General features: G+C 37.4%; 3 protein-coding genes and 4 non-coding genes across 7 annotated transcripts; all 7 read left to right on the top strand.

Annotated features, from left to right (window-relative positions):
* Window positions 1–2925: 2925 nt before the first annotated feature.
* On the top strand, window positions 2926–3009 carry LOC126805418 (small nucleolar RNA SNOR75). Its single transcript, XR_007674086.1, has one exon. It is a non-coding gene; the product is annotated as a small nucleolar RNA SNOR75 (small nucleolar RNA).
* An 84-nt stretch (window positions 3010–3093) lies between these two features.
* LOC126805420 (small nucleolar RNA SNOR75) lies at window positions 3094–3179 on the top strand. The gene has a single exon (XR_007674088.1). It is a non-coding gene; the product is annotated as a small nucleolar RNA SNOR75 (small nucleolar RNA).
* A 58-nt stretch (window positions 3180–3237) lies between these two features.
* Window positions 3238–3305, top strand: LOC126805369 (small nucleolar RNA Z105). The gene has a single exon (XR_007674040.1). It is a non-coding gene; the product is annotated as a small nucleolar RNA Z105 (small nucleolar RNA).
* Window positions 3306–4053: 748 nt separating this feature from the next.
* TRNAI-AAU (transfer RNA isoleucine (anticodon AAU)) lies at window positions 4054–4127 on the top strand. Its single transcript has one exon. It is a non-coding gene; the product is annotated as a tRNA-Ile (tRNA).
* A 349-nt stretch (window positions 4128–4476) lies between these two features.
* Window positions 4477–6098, top strand: LOC126805542 (oxygen-evolving enhancer protein 1, chloroplastic). The gene is made up of 2 exons (XM_050532340.1): window positions 4477–4799; window positions 5218–6098. The coding sequence occupies exons 1-2, from the start codon at window positions 4560–4562 to the stop codon at window positions 5971–5973; spliced, it is 996 nt and encodes a 331-aa protein (XP_050388297.1). The 5' UTR covers window positions 4477–4559; the 3' UTR covers window positions 5974–6098.
* A 4428-nt stretch (window positions 6099–10526) lies between these two features.
* LOC126782055 (CASP-like protein ARALYDRAFT_485429) lies at window positions 10527–12521 on the top strand. Its single transcript, XM_050507214.1, has 3 exons — window positions 10527–10867; window positions 11884–12016; window positions 12108–12521. Exons 1-3 carry the CDS (start codon window positions 10737–10739, stop codon window positions 12300–12302), a joined length of 459 nt encoding a protein of 152 aa, XP_050363171.1. The 5' UTR covers window positions 10527–10736; the 3' UTR covers window positions 12303–12521.
* A 442-nt stretch (window positions 12522–12963) lies between these two features.
* Window positions 12964–14943, top strand: LOC126805244 (pentatricopeptide repeat-containing protein At2g22410, mitochondrial-like). Its single transcript, XM_050532254.1, has one exon. It carries the CDS (start codon window positions 12964–12966, stop codon window positions 14941–14943), a length of 1980 nt encoding a protein of 659 aa, XP_050388211.1.
* Window positions 14944–15144: the final 201 nt, after the last annotated feature.

Here is a 15144-nt window from a genome sequence, read left to right as displayed (position 1 = left end):
AGACTTTCATGGATTCCATAATGATTTTTAAAAATCTTAATTGAATACACATAGACTTGTATGGATAATTAAAAATTTGTATTGAATACATCTAGATTTTTAAATTCCATAGATTTCTTTAAAATTTCCACTAAATCCATATATAATACACCGCCGTAAGTTACATTATGGATGCTAAGGCTAAGGCTAGGGGTTTTGTTCTTAGCAATTGGTCATTGAATCTCTGAATTCTGTCTCGGATGTCCTCATATAGAAATAGTATCGGTCTTGCTATAATTTTAAGGAGAAAACTAATGCAGATATATATATATATATATATATATATGTTGGTCTTCGATCGAACAAACAAGAGAACATATGCTGACTTCATTCCTAGTTCCTTGCATTTCCTTTACCATATTTTGGACAGTCGCAGAAAAATATCACGTTAAGGGGATGATCAAATGAGGCTTCTCGAGACGTTGCATCATTGAATCATAGAATCTGCAATTGATCAAGGAAATTCCCTTGATCAAATGAATAAAATCAACAACATTGATTTTTTTTACTGTAATTTAAAGAAACGATACAAGCCTCTATTTATTTTATTTTAATTAGAGAAACAATACAAGTTTTAATCTGTATTTATTTGACTAGAGCTAGCTACCTAAGGAGTGCAGTAATGATTACAATCTTGTTCCAAAGAGAAGCAATCCCCTTTGGTTGGGAGATTACAACAAAAGTAACAACCGGCTTTAATACACTGATAGTCGCAAATATGTATTTTCTCAATGCTCTTATAAAATGGACGATCGTATTCCATGCGGTTGGTAAGAGTTTCGCTATTGATATTGCTTGCCTTGCCTGTGTGTCATATTGAAACAGAAACATTCAAATTCACAATGGAATAGAACTTAAGAACAAGTCATTTTAGGACTATAAATTTGTTCTACACTTTTGATTGAAGTGATGAAGAAATATGGGGTGTAGCTTCAACAATGTTAGATAGTACATATATCGTAAAGCGAACTGGAGAAATGGAGAACCAAGTTACAAAAGAAAAATACTAAGATCAGTAAGATACTTACAGTTTGCAAGAGCCAGGATGGCTGCGAAGCAAAAGACAGCAAATATCACTTTGATTGATGTTCTTGTTGCCATTGATGTTTGTGGGATATCTTGCAGATGATTTCCTTTGATGATGATACATAACAACCTGTGAGGTTGATGTATATATAACACTGATGATTATGTGGAATACATATATGCAAAGAATCAAACAATAGACTAGTATTAGCTAGTTGCCTATCAAAAGAATTTCTCATTTACATCTTATAATTAGTCACTGAAGGAGATTTGATTCAGACCAGGAGAAGGCTTTCATTTTTAGCTAGTTTAGATTTTTCCACTCTCTTACTTTCTTAGTAGATTGTGCGCCCTTATATGGATCAACCATGAAGTAACATACTCAAATTAACTTGATACTCAAGAGAGGAGATTCAATCATCAATTTGGTATAGCACTCGCAAAGGATAGGGGAGTGAAATTTTCATTTTTTGGGTCATGTCTCCTCCCAATTCACACTCCCACTTACATTATAAGATCAAAGGAGACTTCTCTCGAGACATTGCATATACGAATCATGTTCTTTGCAATTGATCAAGGAAACTCCCTCAACACATCCATTTATTTTACTTTAATTTAGAGAAACAATACAGACATTTGACCATAGCTAGCTACCTAACTAAGGATCCGGAGTGCAGTAATGGTTACAATCTTGTTCTGAAGTGAAGCAAAGTCCCTTGTTAAAGAGGGTACAACACCAATCGCAATCTGCTCCGTGTCGACCACACTGATAGTCGCATACATGTATTTTGTTGCTCTTATAAATTGAATCATCATATTGAGAATTTACTAGCATCTAAATCCCTTTGGTTGGTGCCAGTATCGCCAATGATAATGCTTTCCTTGCCTGTTTGTGCCATATTTGAAATAAAAACTTACTGTTCAAATTCACAATCGATGAGAAACTAAGAACATGGGAGCTTTTATAGAATCATGATCTTTAGAGAGCTTTTATATTTTCCTTCTTTGAAAAAAACTGTGGAGTCTAGCTTCCACAATGTTAAATGATTATACAGTATTATGGATCAAACTAAAGAAGAAAGTAAGAAGTATGTACGGTACAAAAGAAATACACAGAAATACTTACAATTTGTAAGAGCAAAGATGGCTATGAAGACAATGCAAAAGACAGAAAACTGCATTTTGATTGATGTTTTGGTTGCCATTGTGAAATGTACGAGATCCGTTGCTAATTGTGACGATATTTATAAAGATGATAGTGTGGAATTAAAATCTGATCATAATATTGTAATAATTAATTACTTATTAAAAAGATAAAAGTAATTTAAGCTACAATTTTAGGGGTCAACATGATGAACCGTTTTGACATAATCTCACATCATAAATTAATCAAAAGGTCAACCATTTGATTTCCATAAAAAGAGAAATATATTGAGATATACTGTATTCATCAAAATTCAAAAAAGGTTAAAAATCTCTTCATACAGGACTAGCCCACAATCACGAATCCGACTTTAGGCCCACGTTTGGGTTTCGGAGACGATGGCATATCCGTAATATAATGGGACTTCAAAAACCCAAAACCCTAACCCTAATGAGCCCAACGGAGGCCTATAAAACCACACACACGAAACAGAGATGTATCAGAAGCCGAACTCGCTCTAGTTCTCTCTCTCAAGTCTCAACTCTCTGTTCCGTTCCGCCGCTTCTTGTTTTGTGCTGCTTCGTCGTAGTCATGAGTCTAATCATTTTAGGTTTTGATTGTTTGCTCTACTTTTCTCGAAGTATCAAGCTTTTTGTCTCTGAATCTTTTGTTTGGTTTATGCTGCTCTAGTCTGATAAACTTTGTGCTGTGCTTTTTCTCTGTGATGATCAAAACGATGACGAGTCCGATCCATTCATTCATTAAATCGTGACGACAATTGAGGCATTTGTCTGAGAGGAATTGATGTATCTCCTTAAAGTTTCAATCTTTGGTTTTTTTTTTGTGTGTTTGATTTGGTCTGTTTTGAGGTGGGTGTTTGGTTTTCTCTGTGATGATGAAAACAGATGACGAGTCCGATCCATTCATATATAAAATCATGAGGACAAAACGAGGCATTTGTCTGAGAGATTGATTGACACCCACTTTCTTTGTAATTTCATTTCTGTGGCTATTATAGGATTGAAGAGCAGGCATGGTGATGATTGTTTAATAGTCTGATGTTCCCTGATGAACATTAACCTCCTACTCATGCTGAATGTCTGCTCATTAGATTTTCTTTGTTAATTTTTGTTTCAAGTAGTCAGTGTGTTCTCAATTGTTGAGAGGGAGATGATGTAGCAGTGATGAAAGAGTTGATCTCAAACACATTGAGGGTTCACCGATGATTTGTTTCAAGCACTTTTGAGCTCATCTCTGTACTCTCAAGTTTGAGGCTTTCGTTTAATTGGTCCTGTGTTGATTCTGAGTCGTTTAATAAAAAGTATACACTAAACAATTGAATAAGAGAGAGCCATTGTCATGTTTCTGAACTACTTGAGTTGATGGAAAGGAAACTAAATGTCCTGTCAGAAATCTATTATCGCGAGTCTGAATTACGATGGGTGCCCTGTGGCATATTGACTAATAAAAATCATTGAACTTGCTGTGATAAACTTCGATACCCCTTCATTGATGATAGAAATGAAATACAAGTTGAGATTGTTGACTAAGTGTTCAAGCAATGGATTTTAAATCGAATGACAGAAGCCTCTACCTTATGAAACAGAACAAAACAGTTAAGTCAGCATGGATTTTTCAAGCAAATGAAATGTACAGGTTGAGATTGAATGATTAAGCGTTCATGCCAAGGATTTTAAATTGAATGATAGTAGCCTCTACCTTATGAACAGAACAAAACCAGTTACTTGGCATACCCTAAATCTTAAACCCACACCTCTTCAGCTGATGGCTCCCTGATCATTGTACGCAAATAAAGATGAAAATAATTTGCTGACTAGTATCAAGGCCTATTAGCTCAGCTGGTTAGAGCGTCGTGCTAATAACGCGAAGGTCACAGGTTCGAGACCTGTATGGGCCAAATGTTTTATAGTTTTGTTTGATTTCCTATCCGTATATCCAAGGTTACCGGTTCGAAGCAGAATTCCTTTTCATTTTGCATTTTATGGGTCGTTTTTCAGTACATCAAGTTACAGTCTTGCTCTGACCCTGATAGCAGATGTTGCACTCATATACTGATATTCAACCCATATATATGTGGAGTAGGAAGCAGAATATGTGAGCTTGCTCATCTCATACCACCAGTATCTTTATCCCAAATATGAAACTTGCCACTTGGCACACAAGCTTTACCTCCATTCCACCAATCACAGCCCGCCTTATCCTATCCTTTATCCACCAATGCCACCAAATTATTGTCACCACCATATTCCATATCAAACCCCCAACTCAGATAACACACACACTTCTGATAGATCACCATAGAGAAGTGAAACACAGGTGAACCAAAACCATGGCAGCCTCCATGCAAGCAGCTGCTACACTTATGCAACCCACCAAGGTGGGTGTGCCATCTAGGACCAGCCTGCAGTTGAGGTCCTCTAATGTTTCCAAGGCTTTTGGTTTGGAGCCAGTTGCCTCTTCTAGGCTCACTTGCTCTTTGCAGACTGATCTTAAGGAGTTTGCTCACAAGTGTGTAGATGCCACCAAAATTGCTGGCTTTGCTCTTGCCACTTCCGCCCTCGTCGTCTCGGTATGTCTACCTAGTATATGCTGCTTGATCTTACTACTGTCTGCATGTATATAGTATGCTATGATTATTATGAGTGTCATGGATCAGTTGAATGTTGCAAGTTCTCACATATTTCTCATACAATGGTGAATAGTAAGATCCTTTAGTACATGACAACTATTGAAGTATAGGATACTACTTGATAATTGAATATCTGAAAGTTGTGTTACGAACCCCCTAGTGTCAATTTGGATCATATATTTCAACATAATCACCATATGATACATGTTAATGCTCGAAAGTTTGTATTGTAGCATTTTTGAGGTAGAATCCATGTGATCGTAGTTCAATTCCAAGTCATATGACATGTATCAGTAGTGATTTGAATTGATAGTGTTAATATTGAGATACATTGTTGGGGATGACTTGTGTTCTGTAGGGAGCAGGAGCAGAAGGAGCCCCAAAGAGGCTGACCTACGATGAAATCCAGAGCAAGACATACATGGAAGTGAAGGGAACCGGAACTGCCAACCAATGCCCCACCATTGACGGTGGCTCCGACGCCTTTGCCTTCAAGCCAGGCAAGTACGTAGCCAAGAAGTTCTGCCTAGAGCCAACTTCCTTCACCGTCAAGGCAGAGAGTGTGAGCAAGAACGCCCCACCAGAGTTCCAAAACACCAAGCTCATGACTCGCCTAACCTACACCCTTGATGAGATCGAGGGCCCTTTCGAGGTCTCCCCCGATGGAACTGTCAAGTTCGAGGAGAAAGATGGTATTGACTACGCTGCTGTAACTGTTCAGCTCCCCGGAGGTGAGCGTGTGCCGTTCTTGTTCACCATCAAGCAACTTGTGGCGTCCGGAAAGCCAGATAACTTCACAGGAGAGTTCTTGGTACCCTCGTACAGAGGATCATCTTTCTTGGACCCAAAGGGCAGAGGTGGCTCTACCGGTTATGACAATGCCGTTGCTCTTCCGGCTGGAGGAAGAGGAGATGAGGAGGAACTTGCTAAGGAAAACACCAAGAACACTGCATCATCAACAGGGAAGATCACACTGAGTGTGACCAAGAGCAAGCCAGAGACCGGCGAGTTGATTGGAGTGTTTGAGAGCATTCAGCCTTCTGATACTGATTTGGGTGCCAAGGTTCCAAAGGATGTCAAAATACAAGGGGTCTGGTATGCTCAGCTTGATTAGAGTTATTCCCTGTGTATGAATTAATGTATTTACTTTTCATCAGGTTTTGCTATAATATCAAACGGTGTTGCTGAACTTCTCTTGTAACCCAAGTTGGAAAGCAGTGAGATCATTATCTTGTTGTATATTACCAGGTTTATTATTATGATCCAGACGCCTAATTCAATTCTTCCAAAACTCATATGCTTCATGACAGTGTTTGCTTGTAGCTAAGCACCAAAAGTCTAACGCTACTAAATAATCAGAAGGGTTACGATAACAAAAGGTTTGATATGTATTTAGGTCTGATATGGTTTTGAAAAACTCCTGGACAAATGAGGTTCATCCATTCATGATATGATCTTACTTTCACTATTAGCTAGCTAGTTGCTTTGTCATATCATTTTGTGAGTGAGCCAGACAAAAAAGATATATGGAGTGATTACCATTCGAATGTGATCCATACACATGTAGTCCTTTTAGCTATTTGTCAAGACACTAATGCTATTAAAAGGGATATGAAAATCCCATATGCTTTTTATACAGATAAGGAGGGGGTAAATTTGAATCAAAATAATATATAAGCAAGGAAGCAGCGAACGATTATGAAGAATGATTTGAATATATGTAATTTGCGCGTTCTAAGTCAACTAGCTGCTGAAATATTTAAGAATATGATCTTTTCGACTTTTCGGGTTACTCGTACGAAATTGCAGATTTTAATTTGCGAATCAAATTTGAGCAGATTTTGGTCAGAATGTTTATTTGAGACACATAATATCTTTCACGAATGAGAATGACGAGATCTACGAGACTCACTTTAGCGAGCCCCATCAAATTTAAGCCAAATAATGATGTTTTACTGTTCCGATTCAGAATTTAGTATTTTAGGCTAGTTATATTTTCCTTTTAGAACTCTTTTTATTTAGGTTTATTTATTTCCTTTTAAATTTGGATTCTTTAGGTTTCAATGTTAGATTATGACTTTGATTTTGTTTAGGTTATTGATGCATATATAAACATCATCTTTTTTTGTATTTGGACAACTTTTATATCAATAAACGTTTGAGTTTTCTCAATTATCTTAGTGGATTCCAGAACTTCTCGTAGATTCGAGAAACCCTAGTCTTGTGGATTCAGGACTGCCGTTGGTAGATTCCAATGGGTTAGTTCCGCTGCATTAGCTTTTGTCTAGTAAGAGTATGTTTGAAAAATATTATTCATATAAATATCATACATTAGCTAGAAATGAATTTTTGATTAGGAAAGCCTGCCAGGTTTAATGGCAATTAAGGCCTTGGACCTTGAAACACAAGAACTTGATTAATTAACATGATTATGAGATTGTTGAAATGAAAACCACCAAACATTGGTTAAGTCTTTAGTCCAATTAATAAACATAAGCATGTTTTTCATCTGAAGTTTATAATGTAATCTCCAAGAAAAATGATTCGATCTTCCAAAGACCGTTGACAAAGATCTGAGTTGGTGAAACTTGTGATCAAAGCTTTTGGAAACCATGCTCTATTCTTTAATTTGGTAACAAGGGCGCTGCAGATCTCGTAACTAACTATTCATTCCGAAAATAAAAAAGTTTATAGTACTACTGCAATCAACATGTACCAAATGATAGGGTTGAAAACATGTTTCACCATGCATTGTGCTGGTTCAAACTTACTAGAGGCTAAGTTGACGACATTACATATTTTATTGATGAAATTTAATCAATTTAATTGCATGCTTTAGCCAACTAAAATTTGTTGGCAAAGGTGAAGTTTCATGGTATGTTTCTTGACAAGAATTTTATAGTGAATTTCATCATTTTCTTGAACGCAGAATGGTGCATCCTCTCACTTAAAAAAACAAATTTTGAGGTATTTGGATACTTGATTAATACATATTGGTTAGCTAGACTACACAAATGTTCTAATTAGAGCAAGATACATAAAACCCTAGTCTAAAACTCTAAATTAGTATGAGATAGGGACAGCCCTACATGTTTCTCTTAGTGTAGTGAAATTTGCATATCTAAAACTACAATCCACACACTCATACCTCACTTTTTATTAGTGAAATGTCAAAACTGTCCTTATATGAATAATTTGAAGAGAAAAAAATAAAGATAATTTTGACATTTCACTAGTAAAAATGGAATAGGGTGTGTATTGTAATTTTAAGTCTGCACTTTTCTTATACTTTCATTAGTGAGTAGTGTAGCCTAAAATATAATACCAAGCAAGTTCTTCTTCTCATATTATATAAATTAAAGGTCACTTCATGTTGATTAGTGATTAGTTGTTCCATCCCAAAAACAAGGAGAATTCATCTATGTAGAAGCACATAAAAAATCTCCATTTTACATAGCGGTCGCATGCCTCTCTCTCTCTCTCTCTCTCTTAAAACCTATCGTCTACCTCTCACTTCGGTGTATGACGGCGACAAAATATCTCGATTGCACCACTTTCTGGCAAGTGGCGGCAACCGATCTTCTCATTTGTTACCTTGGGGCCTTTTTGGGCTTGTGCAAGCTTTTGTCTTTAGCTTGGTGATGTGGGTTTTCTTTTATGGGCCTATTTTTCACCTATCTTTTGATGATGGTATGAGTATGGAGGAACTGCATATGGTAACTTGGTATGTAGAGAAGCCGATATGGATAGGGAAACTTGTCTTTGCTGAGCTTAATTAGTTTTTTTTTAATCTGAGGGCAAGTTTAAGTTGGTGTGATTGATATATTTTAATCTTTCTTCTATATTAACTTAGACTTGTTATTAAAGTGCTATAAACGGTGCTGAAAAGGTAGGTGAGTGATGAACTTGTTGTCTAGTTTTGTCTAGATTTTAGGGTAACAAAATTGCTCTCTTTTTGTATTTAGTGGTATGTGATCTTAATTCTACTTATTGAATAATATTCTCTGACCTTTCGATTAAAAAACTAAAAAAAGTTGTTCCATCCCCAAAATTCCCAATATTCCATTATTGACTCCATCCCAAGGTCCTATTGGTTTCAAAGGGATTGATCACGAAGTTCATATAAAAAAGAAAAAAAAAAGGTTCTCGTCAAATTAAGTTAAACAAAACAACCCTCAATAGTTTAGCACGGTGCGCAGTTAAAATTCTTGGCATTTGTTAATACCTCACACTAAACCTTGCCGGAGAAGAACACAACCATTATTGACGACCTCAGGAAGAAGAAGATGCCAAAGCCAAAGCCAAGCCTGCTTACCCCTCACGTCCCTTTCTCCTTTTTTATGTCTTTCCCTCTCAACCTTTGCATTCTTTTTTCTCCTCCCAGAATGCTCTTATTTTTACACGCTGCGCCATAACGATTCTTACCATTCTTGCTCTCCAACTCATAATGAGTTTTTTTCACCAACAGTCCCTCAACTCTGGTGTACCTACCAATATGATACCTCAACTCTTAATCGTACCAATGTGATACCCAGACTCTAGTATTGCTATCATTGAAGTACTTCCGTTAGTTTTTTTTAACTTTTCCGTTATCTTGGTGACGTGGCAGTTACGTGAGGCCCACAAAGAGGGTTAAAAGACAAAATTAACCTCATCTGAGAGGAGCAATGTTTTTCCCGCCCTTTACCTTGAGAAAGACACCTAACAATTCCAATTTTGGCGCCAATTTTCCCTCCCTACTCCTTAATTTGTGTCTCTTATCTAAACTAAAGAACTACCGCCAACAAGTCGACCACAATCTGATAAAACCTAGATCAATCTCATTTTCTATTTTTACCCTAGCACTTGTTAAACTAACAGAATAAATATAGAAATTTATATGGAACATCTCATTTCCACAATCTCATAAGAATAAAAACACATAACTTAACGAAATTCAAATACATGTTTAAGTACCATTAGTTACCACCTTTTATGTTGATCTGCCATGATTTTTACTTGTAAGAACTAATGGTACATGTAGTTGAATTTCGTTAAGCCAGAGGGAATAATACCAGCAGATAAAGCATTGTACTAATGGTACTTAAAAGTTCTTACAAGTAAAAATCATGGCAGATCAACATAAAATGTGGTAACTAATGGTACTTAAACATGTATTTGAATTTCGTTAAGTTATGTGTTTTTATATTCTTATGAGATTGTGGAAATGAGATGTTCCATATAAATTTCTATATTTATTCTGTTAGTTTAACAAGTGCTAGGGTAAAAATAGAAAATGAGATTGATCTAGGTTTTATCAGATTGTGGTCGACTTGTTGGCGGTAGTTCTTTAGTTTAGATAAGAGACACAAATTAAGGAGTAGGGAGGGAAAATTGGCGCCAAAATTGGAATTGTTGGGTGTCTTTCTCAAGGTAAATGGCGGGAAAAACATTGCTCCTCTCAGATGAGGTTAATTTTGTCTTTTAACCCTCTTTGTGGGCCTCACGTAACTGCCACGTCACCAAGATAACGGAAAAGTTAAAAAAAACTAACGGAAGTACTTCAATGATAGCAATACTAGAGTCTGGGTATCACATTGGTACGATTAAGAGTTGAGGTATCACATTGGTAGGTACACCAGAGTTGAGGGACTGTTGGTGAAAAAAACTCACTCATAATTAGTTGAAACCTCACTTTCCCAAAACTCCCACATCCCCCCATTTATTGCTCTCCATCATTTCGCAATCAATTTCCTTTTATTGCTCTCTCTCTCTCTCTCTCTCTCTCTCTCTCTCTCTCTCTCTCTCTCTCTCTCTCTCTCTCTCTCTCTGGTATCATGTGTCCAACACCAACAACTGATATTTCATCGCCATGAGAATAGTCTGCATGCAGCAACCATGGACGAACTGCCGGGCTCGTTGGGCACCAGTGCCAGCTTGGCTCTGCGTTTCGGCCAGACCATATTCTCCACCGCTTCTCTTCTCTTTATGTGCTTGGACGTTGAGTTCTACAGCTACACAGCTTTCTGGTGAGTTCAGAGAATCAGAGTCTTCCTGTTTGGTCCTTATTAGTTCAATTGAGTCCAACCCATTTCTGATCTTATCTTGTTCTTCAATGCCCTTGTCTTTGTTTTTCGGAATTGATTAGTTTTGGATCATTGTTTCTGATTTAGTATTGATCACTTTGTGTAATTGATCATTTGGAAATTGAATGGATACGTTTAAAAGAATTAGACTGCAGAAGTTTAGGATTAAATCATTTATATACTGGTGATGGGAAAATGTGATGCTTGGCTATGTCTGCAGCCGGTATACATAAGGCTCTGTTGCAACCGACAATTGGAAGCCAAATATATGAGGCTATTTTAATTTGTTTCAAGTGAAAGATTATTGTATCTTTTTGCCTGGCAGTATATATGTACATTCATAAGTCATAATCTCATGTGCAATAGCCATATGTCTCCATACCATTCTGCTAATAGCTAAGCTTTAGGGATTGAATTGTTTCTAAACCAGCCAAATTTGATATTTTGAATTGTAACCTCATGAGCTTTGTCCCAAGGAAAAGAATTAGCATCACTCTAGCGAAATTTATGTGTTTTACTTTTCTTAGTTGACCTTTATTTTCATTTCGATATGTTTGTTATATTGATTCTTATGTCATTGATCTACTATTTGAGAATTGTGTTCTTAATATCTTACTAATGATATGTCCTGATCGGCGTTGGTTCTATTCCATTGCCGTCATTTGAAAGAATCTTCTCGACAAGGACTAGCAACTTTAGGTTAAGAAAACTTAAAACTATGTCAGTTGTTCCCAGGCTTTAGCTATAAGCTAGTCATTTAATTTGCAGCATCTTACTCCATTTTGGCAAAGATTGGTTCGAGTTTCTTTGAATCGTTGGACTTTGTCATCAATATATGTATCTGTTATTTTGAGTATCCGCAGTAAATAGGGACTGGTACGGTGTACTCTTAATTTTTACAAAAAATCCATTGATCAACTTAATTGACAACCATGGTTCATGTTGGTTTTAATTTGCAGTTATTTGGTGACAGTAATGGGTTTGGTAGTTCCATGGGGCATGACTTTAGTGATAGTGGATGCCTACTCTGTTTTTGTAAGATGCTTACCTCGTCAACCAAGAATTATTGTAATCCTCATAGCAGGAGACTTGGTATGTGCTTCCTATTTATGCATTACATTAACAACTCTAGAATTTTCTTTGTCCAACTTGTTGAAAATGTATCCTATGCTCAATTTTTCAGGCTTTATCTTATCTCTCACTAGCTGCAGCCTGTTCTACGGCTAGCACCACAATGCTCCTACATGATGCTGGTCGATCCTACTGCCCTGCAAAGTTATGCACTAGATATCAGTTGTCTGCTGCAATGGCTTTTCTTTCTTGGTTTCTCTCTATGGGCTCTTGTCTATTCAATCTTTGGCTTCTTCCTTCTTTATAGTGCTGGCTGTGAGTCATATCCAGCAAATGAACTCTGCAAATTAAAGAATCATAACTGAAATTTTGGAAGATACAAATGGATTTTTGTTAGAAAATGGAAGCAATGTACATTCGCAGGGTTTCTCTATTGAAAATTGTACCTTAAACAGAGAAAATGTGAAAAGTCCTCTCTTTTTTCCGACTTGTAATTTGTAAATATACAATAATGAACTTGAAATCCTACTAATTACAGTCATACTGTAACCGTGGCCAATGGATGACATTTTCTGGTATATTTATATTCTGGGCAACATACTCTAGATATTTAATTCCTTGGAACCCAAAATCAACACCAAACAATTATTTATACCTTAAAAAATGATACAATCAAACGCTTATAATACGTCTACAAATAATCTATAATTTATTTGTAATGCATTCCATCATTTTCAATTAGAGTGACACTTGAAGCAAAATTCAAAAATCCGTTCAACAGAATCAAGGTTCAAATAATCGCTATGCGCTCTAATGGCGGCGGACTACCGTTTTGAAGCTCCTAAACAGCTAGCCAGCCTTGTAAGTGCCTTATATATATATATATTATATTTTTAATCAATAATTATTTTATAATTACGATAGGTATATAAATAGGCACATCCTTCAAACCTAAAATGGCAACCGCCATGTACTTCCCCCTCAAGACCGGTTTGGTTATTTCCCGCCTCTTTTCCTCTCACTCTCTGCACACCCACAATTTCAAGACCCCAATTCACCAAACCCTCCACCGCCTCCTTGAGCAATGCTCCTCCATGCCCCATCTCAGACAGCTCCACGCCCAAATCATCCTCCACGGCCTCACCAACCAAAACCTCACCCTCGGAAAGCTCGTCTCCTTCTGCTCCGTCTCCGACGCTGGAGACCTCCGTTACGCTCAGCTCGTGTTCGACCAAGTCCGCGGACCCAATAAATATATGTACAATAGTCTCATTAGGGGTTACTCAAATAGTAATGACCCATTCAAGGCTATGTCATTGTATTACCAAATGATCAATTCTGGGCTTTCGCCAAATGAGTTCACATTGCCCTTTGTTCTTAAGGTTTGCGCCGCAAAAACCGCGTATTGGGAAGGCGTGGCGGTTCATTGTCAGGCTGTTAAGCTTGGAATTGGGTGTCAAGTTTGCGTACAAAATGCGCTTATTAATGTGTATAGTGTTTTTGGGTTGGTACATTGTGCCCGGAATGTGTTTGATGAGATGTCTGAGAGGAGTTTGGTGTCGTGGAATTCGATGATAGGTGGGTATTCTGGAGTTGGTTTTGCGAAGGAAGCTTTCGGATTGTTTAGGGAGATAAGAGGTTTAGGCGTTGAGCCTGATCAGTATACGTTGGTTAGTTTACTTTCGGTTTGTTCACAGGGTTGTGATTTGGATTTGGGGAGATATTTGCATCATTATGTTGTGGTTAGTGGGATGGTGGTTGATCAGATTTTGAGAAATGCTCTGCTTGATATGTATGGGAAGTGTGGGCATTTGGCTTCTGCTCAGATGGTTTTCCACCAAATGAGTTATAAAAATGTGGTTTCTTGGACTTCAATGGTCAGGGCGTATGCTAAACATGGGTGCATTGAAGTTGCGCGCATGTTTTTCGATCAGATGCCGCTGAAAAATGTGGTTTCTTGGAATTCACTAATCTTGTGCTACATTCGAGAAGGGCAATGCAGGGAAGCTCTGGATCTCTTCCAGAAAATGCTCAAATCTGGTGAGGTGCCTGATGAGGCTACTGTGGTTTTTGTTCTCTCAGCCTGTAGTCAAGTAGGTGATCTGGTAATTGGAAAGGGAACTCATGATTACATAAGCATGAGAAATATAGCCCTCACTGTAACTCTTCATAACTCCCTTCTAGACATGTATGCAAAATGTGGTGCTGTTGGAATAGCTATGGATCTGTTTAATCAGATGCCAGAAAAGAATTTAGTATCATGGAACATTGTTATAGGGGCCCTCGCATTACACGGTCGTGGCTCAGAAGCAATCAGGATATTTGAGCAGATGCAAGAAGGTGCAATCTGGCCAGATGAGATCACCTTCATCGGATTGCTTTCTGCTTGTAGTCACAGTGGTCTTCTAGACTTAGGTAGACATTACTTCGGAAGAATGAAGTCTGTTTACAGAATCTCTCCTGAAATTGAGCACTATGCTTGCATGGTTGACTTGCTGGGACGATGTGGATGCTTAGAAGAAGCAATTACGCTGATGAGAGGAATGCCAATGAAGCCTGATATTGTTGTTTGGGGAGCTATGCTTGGTGCTTGTCGCATCCATGGCAATGTAGATTTACCCAAGCTAATATTAAAACAGCTGTTGGAATTGGAGAGACATGGTTCTGGGCTTTATGTGCTTCTTGCAAACATATTTGGTGAAGCACACAGATGGGAAGATGTCAAGAATATCAGGAAACTAATAAAAGACGGTGGAGTCATAAAGAGTAGAGCAGTGAGCTCCATTGAAGTCGATGGTAGTGTTTATGAATTTATGGTTGATGAAAATAGGCATGTGATTTCAAGCACTATATACTCCATGCTCGATCAATTGACTGATCATCTGAAGTCTATTAGGTGTCATCCTAGTGGAATGTTTGATGTAGAGGAACTGTACATAATGCTCTAGTAAGATCAAACCTTTGCAATTGTATACATCTTACTTTTTTTTGCTTGTAATTTAGGCACTTGTGTCTTGTTTATTTACCAAATTATGGTGGAAAAGCCAGATACATTATCTGAAAAATAACAGATTTGAGTTAAAGATTCATTTTTCAAATTTAGACAGTCAAGTCATTAGCTAATCCAGAACAACATAAAAAGGTTTTAG

The sequence above is a fragment of the Argentina anserina genome, chromosome 1 (genome assembly GCF_933775445.1).
Source record: "Argentina anserina chromosome 1, drPotAnse1.1, whole genome shotgun sequence".
Lineage (NCBI taxonomy): Eukaryota > Viridiplantae > Streptophyta > Magnoliopsida > Rosales > Rosaceae > Argentina > Argentina anserina.
This window is presented reverse-complemented; position numbering and strand designations above follow the sequence as displayed.